The sequence below is a fragment of the Microcebus murinus genome, chromosome 18 (genome assembly GCF_040939455.1).
Source record: "Microcebus murinus isolate Inina chromosome 18, M.murinus_Inina_mat1.0, whole genome shotgun sequence".
Lineage (NCBI taxonomy): Eukaryota > Metazoa > Chordata > Mammalia > Primates > Cheirogaleidae > Microcebus > Microcebus murinus.
In genome coordinates, this window is record NC_134121.1 from 60,142,902 (window position 1) to 60,162,505 (window position 19,604).

The window sequence follows — 19,604 nt, forward strand, 5'->3', positions numbered from 1 at the left end:
AGGAAAGGTTCCAAAGCCCACAGGGAGTGAAACAGAAACTCCGTGGGCGGGCAGGCCTACAGGGGAAGAATCACCCCGAATTTGCCCCTTTGCTTTCTGCCACCCTATTTCTAACCTCACCAAAGCCAGAAAGGAAATTGGTTATTGGCATGTTCCTAAGTCTCAAGCCTAGAAGAGACTAAACTGAATGCTTGAATACCTATCCAAAGGTGCCAGGGGAAAAACCCTTGGAGAAGAGAGCACAGAATGCGGAACCAAAGGACAGACATGCAGAGAAACATCAGCTCCCGCTGCTGGCTGCTGGGTGGGAGAAGCAGGCAGCAGCACATAACGGGGGACCCGCAGACGTGGCTCACACACCACCCACCCAGCCTCTTACCCACAGCGAGTCCCCTCTCCTACGGCCCCTGTGTCCTGGCAAGCCCCGGGCAGCAACATCAAAGCCTCGGCAGGTCGCAGTGCTCCACGTCAGAGGCCATGGTGGCTCTGTGCAGCGATGCCACAGTCCCAGGCTGCCGGGAGCTCCCACAGCTCTAGGTGCAGGGAGATCAGGAGCAAGGACAGCATGTGTGTGCCAGCACGGCAAGGCCAGAGAAGGAGGTGTCCAGAAGAAACAAAAGCCGAGCCCCGGGTGTAAATGCGCTGAGCCTGGCAGGGAAGGCTGGCTGGAGCGGGGAGCTGGGCGCGCGGAGCTGCAGCCGAGGCTGACGCGAGTGTGTGCTGCTCGCGTCCATGAATGCGATCACAGCCCGCCCCTCCTACTACCCCCATTCCCGGCCTGGGGGAGGGGAAGCACCACCAGCATTTGCTCCCAGGCTCCACGGGCTTTCTTCTCCCCCTTAGAAGCTAAACCCTGATGGCTGCCCTCACTGGAAGGATGTTAACCCTTACTCAAGATGCCCTCTCCTCACCGCATGGATACACAAGAGGCCAGATCTGGGGAGTGGATGCTCTGTCACCAAGGCACAAAAGCCCAGCCCTTGTCACTGCTCTGCACCAGGTCAGCAGGCAAAGTAGCTGACCAGACTGCTCCAACACCATCTTGGAGGGGTTCCGGAGGCACTGTCCTCTGCACCCCTCCTCCGGGGAGCCCCATGCCCTCCATCTCCATGTTCACTGCTCAAGCCCTTTTAGGACTACCCTCCTACTCAGTGTGGTATCATTCAGTGTGATATCTCCACCCGCCCACAGGGCTTTCTCCACCAGAGGCTGCAGCATCACCTTTGAGGACACTCTGGTTGGGATAAGTTAGGCAAGTGGATTTTGGGGGTGACAATGTAAGATGGCTGGGGACAAGAAACACAGCCACAACCTGAGTGCAGCAGCTCCAAGCTTCTGAGGCCTCAAGAATCACCAAGAGCACTTGTTAAACACACAGATATAGGACCCCAGTCCCCACAGCACAAGCTCCACAGGGCCAGCCTCCCCACATTAAACAGAACACAAGGTGACTGCAGACCACACTGAGAAATACAGTATGTTTCACCAACAAGGGAAGAGACATAGGTTTTTTAAACAGTTATAAAATAAGTAAGGAGGAAAAACAAAAATAAATCATTGTGGTAGACCAGGGCAGCACTGACGTTTGGCGATCATGCTTCGCTGTGGGGGCTTCCCCGTGCATTGTAGGGTGTTTAGCTGCATCCCTGCATCTACCCGCGAGATGCCAGTAGCACCCCCACGGCCATCACCTCTTCCCTACAACCAACTGTGACAACTAAAAATGTCCCCAGACATTGCCAAATGTGCCCTAGGGGCTGAAACTGCCCTGGTTAAGAACTACTGTTCTAGATAAACAACAAAGAGGGGAACCCTAAAAACTCCCCCCTGCCTTCCCTCCTTTCTAGTCTTCTGCCATTAGGAAATCACTAACAGAGGCACCCACCCCTCTGCAAGCCCTGCCCGGTGCCATGCCATGGGGGCTGGGCCCACCTGGGGAACTCGGATAGACTTCTTCATCACCAGGCAGTGCCACCAGGCCTGACCCGAATACTCTGGCTCTACATTCCAGCCTGTGTCTTTTAAGAAACAGCCATAGCATGAACAATTTTACTTTAGTGTCAAGATGGTGGTACTCATTTAAAAGAATCATACCAAGTCTTTGAAAAATTATAAAATTTTTGCTTTAAGCTGTAAAAGAACACAAGTTTTCTTTTCTTTTTTTTTTTTACTTCTTAATTATACTTTTTTTTTTCTTTTTTCATTCAGTTTAGATGACAGCACTGTCAAGGACACAAGTTTTCAACAAAAATGTGGACTGAGCATCCCAATGCCACACGTGGCTTGGCCTCCTGTCTTCTTGCCTCTCACTGTGCGGTGAGCTGTCCCACCTCTCCTCCCTGGCGCCCCAGGGTGCTCGGGCCCACTTCCTTTGCGTCTTTCTTCTTGTTTGAGGGCTCTTCTTCGCCACCCATCACAGAGCAGGACTCCCCAGTTACTTCAGCCGAGCTCCTGGCTCATTTTACATGTACTATAGCACTGAAGCTCTTCTGAGTTCTGAGTCCACTGTCTTCTGGACTCCTTCTGAGTCTACTGTCTTCTCTGCATTTGTATCATGCATTTTGCCATCTGGTCACACACCACCTTGCTCCCAGGGATTTCATGTGTACACGAAATTAAGCTCTTGCTTTTCAGTAGTAATAACTTATACTGTGAATGTTCTCACAGTACTTTGCAGTCCTAAGAGGTATACCCCTTATCTTGAGGTAACATCACTGGTTTTTATGCAAATACACATACACACACATTCCAGGGACTGAAAGATCCCAGCAGGTGAATCCCGACCTATCACTTCCTACGGAAGACCAAGTCGTCATGTGCAAGGCTCTGTGGCTCTGCCTTTGACCTGGCCAGCTTCCACTGAAGCATCCACGCTGGGATTTACTTGCAGCGTGAACCTGGACAAAGGTGTCAGTCTGAATTAGGCCCAGAGGCAGCTGGTAGCGAAGCCTGTAACTACAGTCAATTCTAGGCACAAACAACAGTACACAAGGACAGGAGCAGGCAAGAAGAGAAAAAAGTTACAAACAGAAAGTCCACAGTGTGGCTCTCCTCATATCTAAGGAATTCAGATGCCAAAATAAATTGTGGCACAGTCAAGTTCATGAAATCACAGTGACCAGAGATCAGAGAAAATGACAGCTCACAGAATAGGAATCTCAGGAATCCCAATACAGAAAATGAAACTTATTAAAAATAATTTTCTGAGACTCATAATTCAGCAATCTTTTTAAAAAAGAGGCCATCCATGTAAACAAGCACCTTATCAAGTACTCTGGAAGATACGAAGCTGGCGAGACATGGCTTTGGCCCTCAAAGAGCTCACGCATTACTATCCTTTTAACAAAAAATTAATCAGACAGCTCCTAAGTGCCAAATAAATGCTGCCCATAAGGGGCTGCTTGGGGTCGGGGGACAGAGCAAAGTGTGGCCCAGGTCAGCCCAGGACGACTGCTTGGGAGAGCTGAGACTGCCACCCAGCCTTGGGGTGGATGAGCGGGCATCCCTGCGGAGGTGGGAAGAGCAGCGCCCAGGGGCTCTGCCCGGAAGAGCAAGCTCCAGTCAGAGCCTCTGAATCGGACGCTGGGACGGCCAGCTCTGGCTGGCTCCTGCTCTGCCATCAGGTCAGGTGAGATAAAGAAAGCAGCACTTCCGGAAGAGCAAGAAGTAGTGGCACCTTGCCATGAAAAAGCAGAGGGGCTGGAAGCTTTCCAGTGGTTGCAAGGGTTGCAAAGGGATGCAGGGCATTTGTCCAATGCGGTAAAAACCGGGTCAGAAGTGGTAGCAAAGAAGTGTTTTTTCCCTCTACTCATGGCTCACAGCTTTGATTGCCATCCTCACCCAATACGGATTCCCCAAACGCCACGGTCAACTCCCCACCTTTCCTCAGTTATGTCTCAGGCAGGCACAGGACTCTGGAACCAGATTGTGACCCTCTGACACGTGTATGAGGGGAATGGGCATCAGCCACTTTGTTTCCCTGACAGCCTCTGAAGTGGAAAACAAGGTGCAGAGGCTACACTAGTACCGTGCAGCATCTCAAACCCACTAATCCACATGCTGCTCAAAGACCCTCAGTGCAGAAGAGGCCTACCCAGCCCCAAATTACCTGGGCCACAGGTATGATAAGCACCAACAGGCATGATAAGCACAAGGCCTGTAGGCCAGTCTTAGGGTCCTAATCTCCCCTCCTTCGGTGTCCCAGAGCCCTGGAGTTTTTTTTTTTTTTTTAATTCTACTCCATTCCTTATACTTAAAAATGCCTTGTTATTCTTTTGTAAGAGCTAAACGCATAAATTGCTTCTTCAAAGAAGCAAAAGCCAGGTCTTGCTCCTGCTGAGAGGGGAATGAAGATCTCTTGGGGGGGAATTTGTTTCTACTCCCCCCTGAAAGTAGGGAACTGCCTCCAGGATCAGACATCACACACTGCAGGTAGGGTGCAAATTCATGCAACATTTGGCACTACCAAAATGTAAAATGCACACACCTTTTAATTTGATGTGAATCAAATTTAAGATTCTTTTTTTTTTTTTTGAGACAGAGTCTTCCTCTGTTGCTCAGGCTGGAGGGCAGTGGCATCACTGTAACTCACTGCAGCCTCCAACTCCTGGGCTCAAGCAATCCTCCTGCTCAGCCTCCCGAGTAGCTGGGACTGCAGGTGCCACCCACCACACTCAGCTAATTTTTTTCTATTTTTAGTAGAGACAGGGTCTTGCTCTTCCTGTGGCTGGTCTCGAACTGTTACCTCAAGTGATCCTCCTGCCTTGGCCTCCCAGAGTGCTAGGATTACACGTGTCAGCCGCTGCACCTGGCCAAGTTTAAGAATTTGAGTCTTAAATCCTATTTAAGAGTTTACCCAGATGGGTGCAGCAGCTCATGCCTGTAATCCCAGCACTTTGGGAGCCTGAGGTTGGAGGATCACTTGAAGCCAGGAGTTCCAGACCAGCCTGGACAACACAGCGAGATCCTTTCTCTACAAAAAATTTAAAAATCAGCCAGGCAGTCATCTGTAGTTCTAGCTACCTGGGAGGCTGAGGCAGGAAGATCACTTGAGCCCAGGAGTTCAAAGTTATAGTGAGCTATGATCACATCACTGCACTCTAGCCTGGGTGACAGAGCAAGACTCATTGTCAAAAAAAAAAAAAAAAAAAGAGAAAAAACAGTTTACCCAATGGATACTGTCTCAAAATCACAAAATTTGGAAACTACTTAAACACTATTTGGTGATTAAAAGAATGGGGTGATACGTAATGCTAATATAAAAAGATCTCTAAGACACATTGAATGAAGCAGGAATATACAGATCACTGTGTAAGGATTCCTTCTCGAATGTGACACACGTGCTTGGTAAGTGCACAGGGCTTCTGAGAAGGACTCACTTGACACCACTGGCAGTAATCACCTTTAGAAGGACCGACTATGGAAGGGAGTGAGGGCAGGCTTTGACTCTTCCTTTTCTGCCTTGCTGTATATTTGGACCCATAACTAACACAAAATTTGATGTTAAAACTTCTATTCAAAGAAAACACAGAAATGCTACCAGCCACTTACATTTGCTCAGGTTGGTGCTAAGTATTTCTTTTGTGGAAGAAATCCTTAAGTTCTATTCTAACGTCCATGAGATACCTGTTGTAACAACACCCATTCTGCTATAATTTCACATGTGGTCTTTCATCTGAATTCTCTGATTCAGAACCCTGACTCTTAACAGAAAATACAAAGGGAAAGAGACTTTAGATGCCAGAAAGAAAGGAGAATCAGAAACAGCCACTGACTCAGAAAAGAAATTCACTGGATCTTTTTTAGGTCAGAAGTTGAGCTTCCATGATTCCTCAGCAGAGGAAGGAAGAACATGACACAAGTCAGGAAGTTATCTTCTGGGCTGGGTGTGGTGGCTCACGCCTATAATCCTAGCATTCTCGAAGGTGAGGCAGGAGGATCACTGGAAGTCAGGAGTTTGAGAAGAGCCTGAGCAAGAGCCAGACCCCGTCTCTACTAAAAAATAGAAAAAATTTGCTGGGCAACTAAAAATAAAAATAAATAAATAAAAAAAAACTAGCCAGATATGGTGGTGCATGCCTATAGTCCCAGCTACTCAGGAGGCTGAGGCAGAAGGATCACTTGAGCCTGGGAGTTAGAGGTTGCTGTGAGCTAGACTGATGCCACTGTACTATAGCCAGGGCTACAGCGAGGCTCTGTCTCAAAAACAAAACAAACAAACAAACAAAAAACGCTATTTTCTTAAGGAATATGCTAGGATGAGTGCTCGCACACCAGCTGATCTGTAGGGCAGCAGGACTTGACTTTTCTGTCTCCATTTTTTCCCCTAGTGTTTTACCTAGGTCTAGAGAATCAAACACACCATGTAGTCAAGAGAAAAACAGAAAGGTAACTATTAATAGTAACATATGAAAGCATGAGACCATTCTATCTCAACAATGGCCGGTTAACTTAAATTCTTGGCTGATGTTGACTCTGTTTTCAGAGAGTCCCCGAAGAGAAGAACAGAGACAAGAATGCCGTAAATTCAGTAAAGTTGCCTTTGGAGGGCTGTCAAATCCAAGAGGGGCCACAGCAATGGCTTTTATTTGCAGAGCTGACCAGGGCTGGACTAGATAACTTCTGAAGCACCTCATGGCTTTAAATGTCCATAATTACGTTGCTTTAGGGTCTCTGTCTCAGCTAAATACTTCATGGCTCCATCTGCAAGATGAAACCAATCTGAATTCCTTACAAGTTGAAGTTCTTCAGAAGGTCAACAGGAAAAGATGGCAGTTACAAGAGTCCTTTTCTAAAAAGGAAACCTCAGCTGAGGTGAAAACAAACAGAAAGAAGAACAGAGACGAGAATGCCGTAAATTCGGTAAAGTTGCCTTTGGAGGGCTGTCAAAATTCAAGAGAAAATGAGAGATGGATACTATAAAAAAATTCCAGAAGGTCTAGCCCTCCATCTGTGATTTAACCAGCAGTAAACTGTATGTAGGCTCTGTCAGGGCCCAGCCACAAACATATTCCAGCAAACCTGTCTGAACCACAGGCGGGGCGGAACAAAAACTGAAATGTCTCCTGTTTCCCCAGGCCACTCCTGCCCCATCTCCGACTCCTACTTGGACCTACAGCACCTAACTTTGTCCTCACCTCAGCTGACCTCTCTGCAGGCTGAGAAAGGCTCTTACTACCTCAGATCCTTGCCCGCCAAGACCTACAATAACTGCCTTTTCTTTCCATTAATGTTGGCTTCTTAGAACATTCCACCTGCTGCCTTCCACATTCCTCCTGTCTAACTGGACTTTGGGTCATGACCAGCCACTCCTATATTTTTATTAGTATTAATATATGCCATAACTAAGAGAAAACCTGGCAGGCTACAGGAAACCTCAGACAATGGAGAAAAGTAAACTTTTTTCAGAGGGGCAAAATCTAAGCCCTTGTTTCTATTCATTGCCTTCATTAAGAAGAAAGGGCAGTTCTAACTCTCTGTACAACACCACGAGAATTCATCTCCAGTATATTCAGTAGGAAAGCCTTTAAAATTCAGAGCAAGTCCCCTTCAAAACTTGTCACAGCAGATGGTGATGCAGGTTTCTTGCTATGATGTGTACTTCATATAATGCCAAACATGCTCCTGCTTAAAAATAAAGATGTAACCATTTTTGATTCTGCAAAATACAAACCCAATCCATAAGGAAGGGAGTGAGAAATATTTATGGGGACATTCATTTATAGTTACAGTGCCTTGGGCATTCCTGCTAATACTTCAACCTAAGCAACTGTCCAACTCCAGGATAGCACAATCCCAAGGAATACAGTAAAAGAATAGGAAAATGTAGAAAGTTAGTATCAAGGATATCATTTTAGATGCAACCTGAAAATCCGATGTCCCATTAGAGAGGCACCATACTTAATTCTATTTGACATATTTTCCTATAAATAATACTATTTTAAACTCATATGGTATCTTATAGCTTAAAATGTTTTTTCATTTCCATTTTTCTTAACTTTACAGCATAGCTCAACTATAAACTCTGCAAATTTCCTGACGTTAAACTATGCAGTGTTCCCACCAGTTTACAGATGAGGTAAAAGGCTCAAAAGGTAATAACTAATCTACCTAAGGTAACCGCCAACAGATGGAGCCCCTCAAACTCAGGGTCACTGGCTGCATCCTCAGCTCTTTCTTTTCTCTTACTGGGATACACGGATTTACTTCAGCTCAGCATTTATTGAGCATCTGCCACAGGCGCAGCCTGTGCTTGGAGCTGGGATTTAAATAGATGCAGTCCCTGCCCTGCCTGGAACGTGAAGGCCCATGGGGAGAGGCGTGTAAGCCAACAGCGACACACTAGGCCACTGAGCAGTCAGAGAACACCCAGGCACACCCAGAGGCTTCAGAGAGGGGCCAGCCTCTGTGCCAGGACTTGAAGGACCAACAGAGTCCCCAAATGGAGAATCAGATAAAATGGCGCACACCGAGCAAGGTGAGGTGCCTGGGGAGTGACTGGGAGCCAGGGACGATGGCCACATCACAGGTCAGGCCCGGGGCACAGCTGGTACCAGAAAGAGGGCTTAGTGTATGCCTGTGAAGGGCCTCAGGGCCCACACCAAGGAGTCTGGATTTCATCCCAAAGAGAGGGTTCAAAAGCAAATCAAGGGGAACTAACTGATCAAAAAGATAAGATTAAATAGCAAAAACCCCCAATGTATAGCAGTTAAGAAAATGGTGCCCAATTAATTTCGCTGGTTAATTCTCGCTTACACATACACATGTAATACTGGAATGAAAATGGACAACTGTATGCACCAGGTAAGGATGGAAACAGAAAGCAACATGTTTGACTTAAGGATCGTGGGTTTGAGATTAGTGCAACAGGAAAGGGTCTGGCCTCCTTAAAGAATATTTTCCAAAGCTCCCACTAACCCTTTCTTAGGTGTGCTCTTCAGGGCAGTAGATCCAGTAAAAGCACCTCTATGAGGAGCAAAATCCTGATGCTTAACTTCTGTCTTCCCCTGGGATCTAGGGGACCTGCTAGGGGAAACCCCATTTGTTCTCTTTACTCTCACACTTGCCTAAACACCATTCTCTCCTCTAAATACCTAAGGTGGTTAGAAGGGCAATGTTGTCCCTCTACTGCCTCAAACAGACAACACCCTAGGACGGGATAAGGGAAATGGAGAGGCTCCGGCTTTCAGGTTACTTAATCAAAGCAAAGTTGTTCAGCAATCCAATTTCTCAAGTCCCTACCCCAAATCATGTGCCAGCCCCATTACACCCACTGTAGAATCAAATGTACACATATGGGTCAGTTTATGTTGAATTTGAAAGCCTCTAGGATGGCCAGGGGCCGAGGACATATGAGCCCTCTGACTGAGACTCTGCAGTGATTATCAGATAGCACCCGAGAGGGTCTGACACTGGGCTCACCAGAACCACGTAAGTGCGAGGGACCATGGCCAGGCCTGGCGTACCCACTGTCCCAACACAATCAGTACAGTATCCTCTCCCACTCTCACAGCGTTCCCTTCGGCAACAAAGACCTTGGCTAGCGTAGACTCATCTTTCAGACACAAAAACCCCACGTGGGCATGTCAGCCTGGCCTGGAACTGCCCCTCACTGCTGCACCCTGGTTCAAATGCAAACGTGTCACCCCAAACACTTGTACGTCCTTCTCTCCCAAAGTCTTTCACACCCGGTACAGCTTTCCAAATCACCCCACAGACACTGTCTCCGATCCCCTGCACTTAGATGTGAGACTTTAAAATATGCGTTTTATAGGAAAAGCATAAAAAGGATTGCCCAAATTTATATAACTTTCACAAGATTAGCCTTGAAATGTGGTCTAATGTTCATTTCAAATTACTGGTATCATTCATTACCAGCTACAAATCAGCACACATTCTTCTATTTTGTCATATGGCATTGAAACATTGCCATCTGATGAAGGCACCACAATTAAATACACACACAAACTCATGTGCTGACCCAGGGTGCTTGAGGACACAGTTCTTCAGCAGAGTCTTTTGGGATTTAGAAGCCACCAAGTTTGTCATCCCATTACTCATGGCTCCACTGTTTACAATATATGGGCGTGGAGCAGATGAAGGAAGTTCTAGAGCCGTGAGGCTTTAAACACTCTAATACCAAAAGACAAAGACCAAATTATGTCTTTTCCCTTGGTTACATTTTATTTAAGAAAATTATTATTCATCCTGAATCTCACTGGTGCTTTCAATCTGGTCTCTAACTTCTTACTTTTTAGTATCAGATTCGTTCTGGATATTCCCAGAACTTCTGACCGACTGTTATTCACATACAGGAAGTACAGACACAATTACCACGTACGAAGCAGTAATCTACCAAGAAACACCCATGGCGGAACTCTAACGAAAGCAAGATTGGAAGGGGAACCTTCAGTTTAAATACACAATGAGTTACCTTATTTTCTCTCTCTCTCTCTCTCTCTCTCTCTCTGTCTCTCTCTGTCTCTCTCTCTCTCTCTCTGTCTCTCTCTCTCTCTCACACACACACACACACACACACACACACACACACACACACACACACACACACACACACCAGTGAGAACCTCAGCTTCTTAACCACTACAGCACTATGTAGCCTTTCTCCTGAAAACAGTAAGATAAAAACTATAATCTAGGTTGGTCCTTAACTCCCCTCAGTAAAACTGTCTTCACAGAATTTCACATATTGATCAAAAGAGATACCTAAAACTCCACTCCATTTGACACAGGCCACCTCAGGCCTGGACTGGGGCTGTGACTCACCATCTTCCTCTTCGGTTTTAAGGACCATCTTGTTCCTTTACAGCACAACACAAAAGATTTGCTCCTTTCTGTCCTTCAAAGAAGAGCTGTAACTAACTCGGAGCCAAGTTTTCCTGTGGGGTACGACTGGGAGGGCCCAGGGATACCTGAGGGGCTGGTCCAGCCACCAAGACAGCCCAGAGCTGCTTCCTGAATGGGCAGGGAAGGGCTGGCCGCAGGCCTGGCCAATCAGCCTCCCGTCTCAAAGCAGTGGCACTCCCAGTCACTGCCACCACCCAGTTCCTGAAGTCAAGCTCAGGCACCTTCCAAGTACATTAACCATCTGCTTCCTGAAACAGTCTTATACTGCAGCCAAACGAGCTCAGCGCAGCTCTTCCAGTCTCCTCTCAGACCTGGCAGAAGCAAGGGATGGGCGTGCTGCTGTTTTTCTGCTGGCTTTCTAGTACAACTGTCCCTCGGCAGCCACGGGGGACTGGTGCCAGGACCCCACCCCAGGTACCAAAATCCATGCTCAAGTCCCTCACATAAAATGGTGTAGCATTTCATATAACCTATATGAATCTTCCTATATACTTTAAATCACCTCTACTTATCGGTGTAAATGCTATGTAAATAATTGTCACACTGTATTAAGGGGATAATGACAAGGAAAAAAAGTCTGGACATGTTCAGTATACACTCAACCACCATTTTCCCCCCCAAATATTTTTGATCCATACCTGGCCCACAGATATGGAGGGCCAACTATTTCTTAGAAAGGAATCACTTAGAACCCCTGGTCCTCTCACAATGAGATAATAGCACATTGCTCAAGTGAATGACTAAGAGATCGTAATCATGACGGCATGTATGAGGTCACAGACTAAAACCAGAAGGGAAGTTTTAGAGGCAAAAAAACATCCAAGGGCCAAACTCCCAATATGTTCAATTTTATCCCCATTATAATTTCTCTTTTTTTTAATAAAAAAATTATATTTACTTAGAAGCATTCAGAATGTCAACAAAACAGCTGCAACTTTTTTTTGCAATTACAGAGTGGTATTCAGTTAACAGAACAACAATTATTTCGTATAAGCTGCACCAGAGACAAGTGAAGATGAAAAAACTACCATCACCATATATAACTAATTTGTGCTGTGCACCAACAAGAACTTGCTTTAAATTTCCATGCCAATTTACAACCCCCATACTGTACGAGGCAAGGTTAGTGGCTACTGGAAATACCACCAGGACAGGGCTAGCTAAAGACACATTCGGTAGTGTGTTAACTATACAAAAAAAAGACACTGTACAGTTTAAAAACAAATCTTACACAGCCTTACATTTCAATTTTTTTCTTTAAAAGGAGTGAGTTGTGTACAGGGGGGTTAACTGCTTTATAGACAAGAAAAAAAACTGCGCTAGAACCAACTTATTCATCATCTTCATCTTCCTCCTCCTCTTTATCCTCTTCATCTTCCTCATCTTGCTCCTCTTCCTTCTTTTTCTTGCTTTTTTCAGCCTTGACCACTCCCTTTTTTGCTGCACCAGGCTTTCCTTTAGCTCGGTATGCAGCAATATCCTTTTCGTACTTTTCCTTCAGCTTTGCAGCCTTCTTTTCATAAGGCTGCTCGTCATCTGCAGCAGCGTCATTCCGCATCTCTCCCAGTTTCTTTGCAACATCACCAATGGAAAGGCCAGGATGCTCTCCTTTGATTTTAGGGCGATACTCAGAACAGAACAAGAAAAAGGCCGAAGGAGGCCTCTTGGGTGCATTGGGATCCTTGAACTTCTTTTTTGTTTCCCCTTTAGGAGGGATATAGGTTCATTTCTCTTTCATACTGGGCCTTGTCCGCCTTTGCCATATCTTCAAACTTTCCTTTCTCTTTAGCAGACATGGTCTTCCACCTCTCTGAGCACTTCTTAGAAAACCCTGAGAAGTTGACTGAAGCATCTGAGTGCTTCTTCTTGTGCTCCTCCCGGCAAGTTTGCACAAAGAATGCGTACGATGACATTTTGCCTCTCGGCTTCTTAGGATCTCCTTTGCCCATGTTTAGTTATTTTTCCTCAGTGAGGCACAGAGTCGCCCAGTGCCCGTCCGGCTCTCACTTGCCCCGGCGCTGTCTCTATGGAGCTCAATGTACTGCAATGGCTGTCTATCCCCATTACAATTTCTAATGTGTTGCACCAAATAAGACTTTTCTGCATGATATGTTCATGATACATACATGATTAGAAAACAGTGATAAGGGGAATAAACACCTTAATCCTATCTCCCAGTGATAACTACTAATGGCATTTTAGTGTATATTTTCCAGACTTTCTCTCTCTACATATACACATACACACACACCTGGATATTTTACATGCTGTTATAACCACATATTTTTACACCGAACATTTTTCCAAGACTGTAAATGGTCATCTATCACACTTTTTATTACTGAAAGTCTAGACATAATATTTAACCAGACCCCTATTTTAAGACTTTTATTAGTAAATGGTTTCCATTTTTCTGCCAATCTCAATACCCATGTACACACATTTTATCATATCTCTTTAATTATCTCCATAGAAAAAATTCTTAGAAGTAGAATTGCTGGTTTTGGATACAGCCTCCCATGCGCACATGGGAAGGACTAAGAGGCCCCATAACTCAGTTATTCACACTTACAAGTAACAAGAGGACAACCTGTACCTGGCACATCACCATTTCAGGTGATGCTGTCCACTCTGTGCCCAGCTTGACGTGACCTAACTCATGCAGTCCTAAAAGCACTTATGTGGTGCGTGTTCTCTCCACCCCCAGTTCCTGAGGACGAGCACCCGGAGAGGACATGTGGCTCACCCAAAGTCTGAGGCCTGGCTGCGAGCCCACTCGGGGCACCCTGCTCTCTGCTGGACTCCCAGTGCCCTCTCCTGTTAGTCCTGGTATAAACGCAAACCCCTGCTGCAGCTCTCCAGGCACTGGGCCCTGCTAGGCTCTGGCCAGGTCCTCGTCTTGGAGTAAGAGACACATACGTCTACAGCAAGACAGCAGAGCACTGTCTCCAATCACACTCTGAAGGTGACCACAGGTGCTGACATGCCTCAAGGGCAGTGGTTTCATCCCGCTCTCTTCCTTCTTGCTTAATGATAGTTAAATAAATGTATATGCATGTACTTTAAAAAAAAACACTTTGTTTCATAGAGGCAACTAATACAAACCCAACTTATTACCTTTTAGCTTAGTGTGTCAAAATAGTGTGCTTTGTCCTTTCCAATCCCCATCCACACGAAATCCCAGTGTAAGTTCCACCCTGAGCCATTTCAAGACCTAAGTTCAATGATTCCCAAATCGGCCTTTCTATCTTCTGGTGTGAGCTCTGATTTGTGCACGGTGATCCTAACTTACCAGAGGACAGGTCACTTCTATTTTCTGCCCACTGTCAAATGGCACAGCACTTCCCTGGAACAGACACCCAAAGGCAGAACAGCTGGTCAGGAGTCTGAGTACTCAGCGTTCACGGATGCTGCCAAAGTGCCTGCCCCTTCCCTGATGGAACCGAACTGAACTTCTGCCAGTCTGATACGGAAAATGGTTTCTCGTTGTTGTTGACAGCTTGCATTGACCTGACTACTGGTGATGGTGATTACCTTTTCATAAATTTGAGGTATATGCTTGCTCTCTTGTGAATGGCTTGTTCAAATCCTTTGCCCACTTTTCTACTGGTTATCATTTTTCTTAATGATTTCTAGATTACTAGTCTTTTGTATTAAATGTTGCAAGTATTTTCTCAGAATCTGTCATTTGTTTTTAACTTTAGTTATCTCTCACAGATGTTTTTATTCTGTTATAATCAAATCTATAATCTTATCACTATTTCATTCAACAAACATGCAATAAGCACACTGAGCACACTGCGTGTCAGGCATTAGGGAGACTTCAGAGAACCAAACAGATGAAACACCTGTCCTCACGGCATGTCTGCTTTACTGAGACGGAAAGCACAGCGAAACAAATAAGGAAGAAAAAGATGCAACATGCCAGGTGGTGAGTGCCACGTGGGGGGGCCAGGAGGCCAGCGCAGGGGAGTGGACGAGACAGTCTGAGGGGTGAGGAGGGTGATGGAGAGCTGCACAGAGCCTTGGGGACTATTTTAAGAGCTCTGATTTCTATTTTGGCTGAGATGGGTAACTGCTGCCAGGCTTCTGGGCAACATGGAGCAAAGTGCCTTCCTCTGTAACAAGACCACTCTGGCTGTGGATAAGAACAGACTGGGACAGTAAGAGCAGGTGCTAGGGACCAGCTGGGAGGCTGCTACAGTCCTCCAGAGGAGAGAGAGTGGAGGCTTAAGTAGTAAAAGTGGCCAGATTCTTGCTACATTTTTTTTTTTTTTGAGACACAGTCTCGCTTTGTTGCCCAGGCTAAAGTGAGTGCTGTGGTGTCAGCCTAGCTCACAGCAACCTCAAACTCCTGGGCTCAAGCAATCCTGATGCCTCAGCCTCCCGAGTAGCTGGGACTACAGGTATGCGCCACCATGCCCGGCTAATTTTTTTTTATATATATATGTTAGTTGGCCAATTAATTTCTTTCTATTTATAGTAGAGACGGGGTCTCACTCTTGCTCAGGCTGGTTTCGAACTCCTGAGCTCAAAGGATCCACCCGCCTCGGCCTCCCAGAGAGCTAGGATTACAGGCATGAGCCACCGCGCCCGGCCTACATTTACTTTTAAGCTAGAGCCAAGGACCTGCTGATGGATTCCATGTGAGGTGTGAGAGAAGTCAAGAGTGACTCCATGATTTCTGGCTTGGCAGGTAGAAGAATGGCGCTGCCATCTTCTGACCAGTGACTGGCTGCCAACCGGATCCCTACTCTCTACCTGCATAGCCTCTGCCTTGTGGGGGAGCCACCAACCCATCCACCCACAGCCCTTCCCGTCCCCCACTTCTCTGGACCTCGAGACTTTCAGCTTCTGCCCCCACTACTCAGTGTCTCCTCCTTGCTATACTTCCCAGTTCACATCCTCAAAAGAGGGAATCTAATGGCTCACGAAGTAGCCACCATCCCTACTGGGCACAGTAGCCACCTTCTAGGCTCCTGGCCAGCCTATGTGCTGGCTGCCTTCAGCACAGGTTTGTGTCCCAGCTCCCATAAGCCCCCAGCAGAAGAGCTGCCCCTCAGGCTATGTGAGCCAGGCAGCATCCTTTAAAGCATCCCTAAAAGCATACCTGGCCCAACACCATATTGTCATCTGTTTGATTTTTGTTGTTCCAAAGCTAGTGCAACAAACAACACTGTTTAAAAAAAGAAATAATGCAGAGACATGTCTTAAATTCCTTAAAAGAGACATTTAACCACTGAATCACCAAATAATACGTTTGACTCACTCATGAGGAAAGTGACTATATAAGTTATTGTCCATATCAGGACATTTTTGAGATGAAAGTGGGTGCTATAAATTACGTCAGCCAACTGGCATAAACTGGAACTGTCTCTAGTAAACTAAAACATATTACCACCCAACCAATAAGGTACATCTGTAATATCAATCCCAAATAGAATGTTACAGAAAGATTATAATATATTTATTTAAAAGGAAACTGTTAAAAAGTTTCAAAGTACACTTTTAAATAACTAGAAAAATAATGGCACATTACAGAACCAGAACAACTATCTAGGCCTCAGAGCAGTGTCTAAGCGGACAATATGGAACACACAGGAGCTGGCACAGGCCTTATAAGCATGAAACCAACAAAGTAAACACTTGACAGCTACTCGTATCAAAACCATACACTAGAGTATGCTGATGCAGGTATTTGACTAAGGACATTTTATATTTTCAACTAATAAATGCCTTAAATAGACTCCATGCTTGATTCCAGACTCACCCCCTCTGGTGGATAAGATGAGAATATACAAACATGTAATGGTTTAAACTGAAACTAGAAAACAATTTATATGAATATTTATGCAATATTGTAGGGAAAGTTTGTTTTTTTAGAGCATAATACCCACATCAGTCATAATCCCAAAGAGACAGAAACATACTCAGAGCAAGAGTTTGGAGAGAGTTACGAAGGGCATTATCGATTAACAGTGCACTCAGAGTTCAGGAAGACCACCAAGGAGTGACGAAGTACCATGGCTGGCAATAAGGGTGGCCTCATCGATGTCAAGCCAGGGGGCCGAGGCGCCCATGCTGCTGTTCAAGATAGCCACAGAGAGGCCACCTGGCCAGAGCACTGGGAGGGGACTGAGTGAGCCCTCCACTACCTGGCAGGAAGAATCACCTGGACTCACTCTTCTCCTACCCTCCAATCTCCTGGCAGAGCCCCACGGGGAACCAGAGGGCCCGGAGCCTGCAGATGCACTCTGTCCAGGGCAGCCTCCAGCAGACAGCAGGGAGGAGACAGGCAAGAGGTGGAGCTGGGGCAAAAAGAAGGCATGTGATGCAGCCCCCGAGCCAGAGGATCACAGTGGCCAGGTTTCCCACTGTTGGAAAAGGCATTTGGAAATATGGAAATGGGGAAGGCTAGAAGAACCCTAAGGCTGGGATGGCAGGACCGACATTTTTCATGGTGGCACTGTGTGTATATATTGTAATTTACTCAGCCAGTTCTACCACTGCACATCCACCCTAACTTCCCTCCCAGCCCATATAACCCGGCAACGTCCTGTGCCTTTGTCTCTGCTCAGCTCCAACTGGTTCCTGGGGCTTAACTCCTAGAAGTGAACTTAAGGGTTAGTCAAAACACTCAAAACTATGTGATGGCTCCCTATAACTGCCATGAAATCAATTTCTGAAATAATTATTTCCATATACCAGCTGTTTTTTAAAGTGCTTGCGTCGCCACAGCTAAATGCCCAGCAAGGATTATCATTAAAAATGTGCCAACCAGATGCAGACAGTAGTAAATGTCTGTGCTTCTGTGGTATGGTGACATCAGGGCTTTCTGTTGTGTCTATTTAATGTGGACATTTGTCCTTCTGTGAATTACCTGTAAGTATTCCTTGGTATTTAAAAAGGCAACTGGAAAACTGCCACAGATCTATCTTTTTTATAGAGAAAGATATTTGTCTTATATTGTTACATGAAAAAATCATGTAACAAAATGCATAGGTTGTAAAGTTGCATTTTTGCTTTAAAAATGAACAAAGAAATAAGCCATGAAGAACATACACTAAATACTTTCACAATGATTATCTCCAGGTGGTGGGAGGATGGGGAATTTTCCCGTTATCTGCATCTGTTCACTAATCCCTCCCTCTGTTCACATGGACACTGTGCCAGACTCCTAACTGGTCTCCTGCCACCAGTCTCGCTCCCCATCTCCACTCCCTCGTGATGGCCACTGAGCTGTCTGCCCAACCCAAACCTACACATGTCTCTGGACCTGGTCTGGCATCTCACAGCGTTTTGTTGTTTTTTTTTTTTTTTTTTTTGAGACAGAGTCTCACTTTGTTGCCCAGGCTAGAGTGAGTGCCGTGGCATCAGCCTAGCTTACAGCAACCTCAAACTCCTGGGCTCCAGCAATCCTCCTGCCTCAGCCTCCTGAGTAGCTGGGACTACAGGCATGAGCCACCATGCTCGGCTAATATTTTTTCTATATATATTAGTTGGCCAATTAATTTATTTCTATATATAGTAGAGACGGGTCTCGCTCTTACTCAGGCTGGTTTCAAACTTCTGATCTCGAGCAATCCGCCCACCTTGGCCTCCCAGAGTCCTAGGATAACAGACATGAGCCACCGCACCCGGCCTTCTCACAGCGGTTTTGAGGCCCCCCTGATTCCACCCTGCTGCCTCTCCAGCCTTGGCTCTCAACACTCCTGCCTGTTTTTTTCCTTTAGGCAAAGTAACATGCACGCAAGATTTTAAAAGCACACAGAAAACCAGTTTCCTGTCTAACTCTACCCCACCCCCTGAATCCTACTCCATAGAGGTAGCTTCTTTTGCTATTTCTTCTACTAATTACCTGCTTGCTTCTAAAAGCACATGCCCACACCACTCATTCTCAATGTTTCGCCTCTGGAACGTCAACCACCTGCCAGGGAAGATGAAGACTTGTCTTCCCTGCTACCCCACCCCACCCCACCCCACCCCACCAACATACACGCCCACTCAGCATAGTTATATGTACATTTTTATTAAATCAGCATTTAGTATTTCTATAAATATTGCTCACAATTAAGCTATATGCTGTACCATGATTAAAATTACCATAGAGGCATTAAGTCATTTTTTTCTATTTGCTTAGTTTTCTACATCTATAACTGATTAATTGTCAAACTCTCTACCAAGGTATAACACGCTACCGTAGGGTCAAACACACCATGTGATGTGTGTTCTGAGGTACCCTCCAGAAATCACCCCCCACCATCCAGTCTGGCTGCTCCTACTGCTTTCACAGCCATTGTCCTGGGAATTCCCTTCACCACTGTCCGATGCTGGATCTTGTTTCTTTGATTTTGCGTTTCTTTCCTGGATTCTTGCTCATTTTGGTAGAGCACATCCTTTAATAACTTAGGAGAAACAATGTGGAGGGGTGGATTTTTTATTGTTGTTCAGAATTTTGCATGTCTAAAAATACCTCACTTCTTTTCTTACACTTGACTGACATCTTGGCTGGGTATAGAATTCTAAGTTGAAATTATTTTTCCTCAGACAGCCCCACCTTTTCTAGCTTCCCATATTTCTGTTAGTTATGGTGCCATTCTTTTTTTTTTTTTTCCTTAGGAACCAAGTTTTCTGCTATATGGTGCCATTCTTATGCCCACTATTTTCTATGTGACCTTTTCCTCCATCTCAAAAATCTTTCAGAATCTTGTCTTTACCCTTAGTGTTGTGAAATTTCATGA

The 19,604-nt window shown here is 45.7% G+C and overlaps 1 protein-coding gene and 1 pseudogene across 1 annotated transcript in view; both read right to left on the reverse strand.

The window, feature by feature from the left end:
* Nucleotides 1-10,918, reverse strand: part of CYTH1 (cytohesin 1) — a 49,032-nt gene extending 38,114 nt beyond the window's left edge. Inside the window, exon 1 of the mRNA XM_075994824.1 lies at nucleotides 10,783-10,918. Within this exon, the coding sequence (XP_075850939.1) occupies nucleotides 10,783-10,810 (28 nt within the window). The 5' untranslated portion in view covers nucleotides 10,811-10,918. The remainder of the gene's footprint in view (nucleotides 1-10,782) is intronic.
* The window catches only part of LOC142861981 (high mobility group protein B1 pseudogene), a 32,702-nt pseudogene extending 13,867 nt beyond the window's left edge, over nucleotides 1-18,835 (reverse strand).
* Between the last annotated feature and the right edge of the window lie 769 nt (nucleotides 18,836-19,604).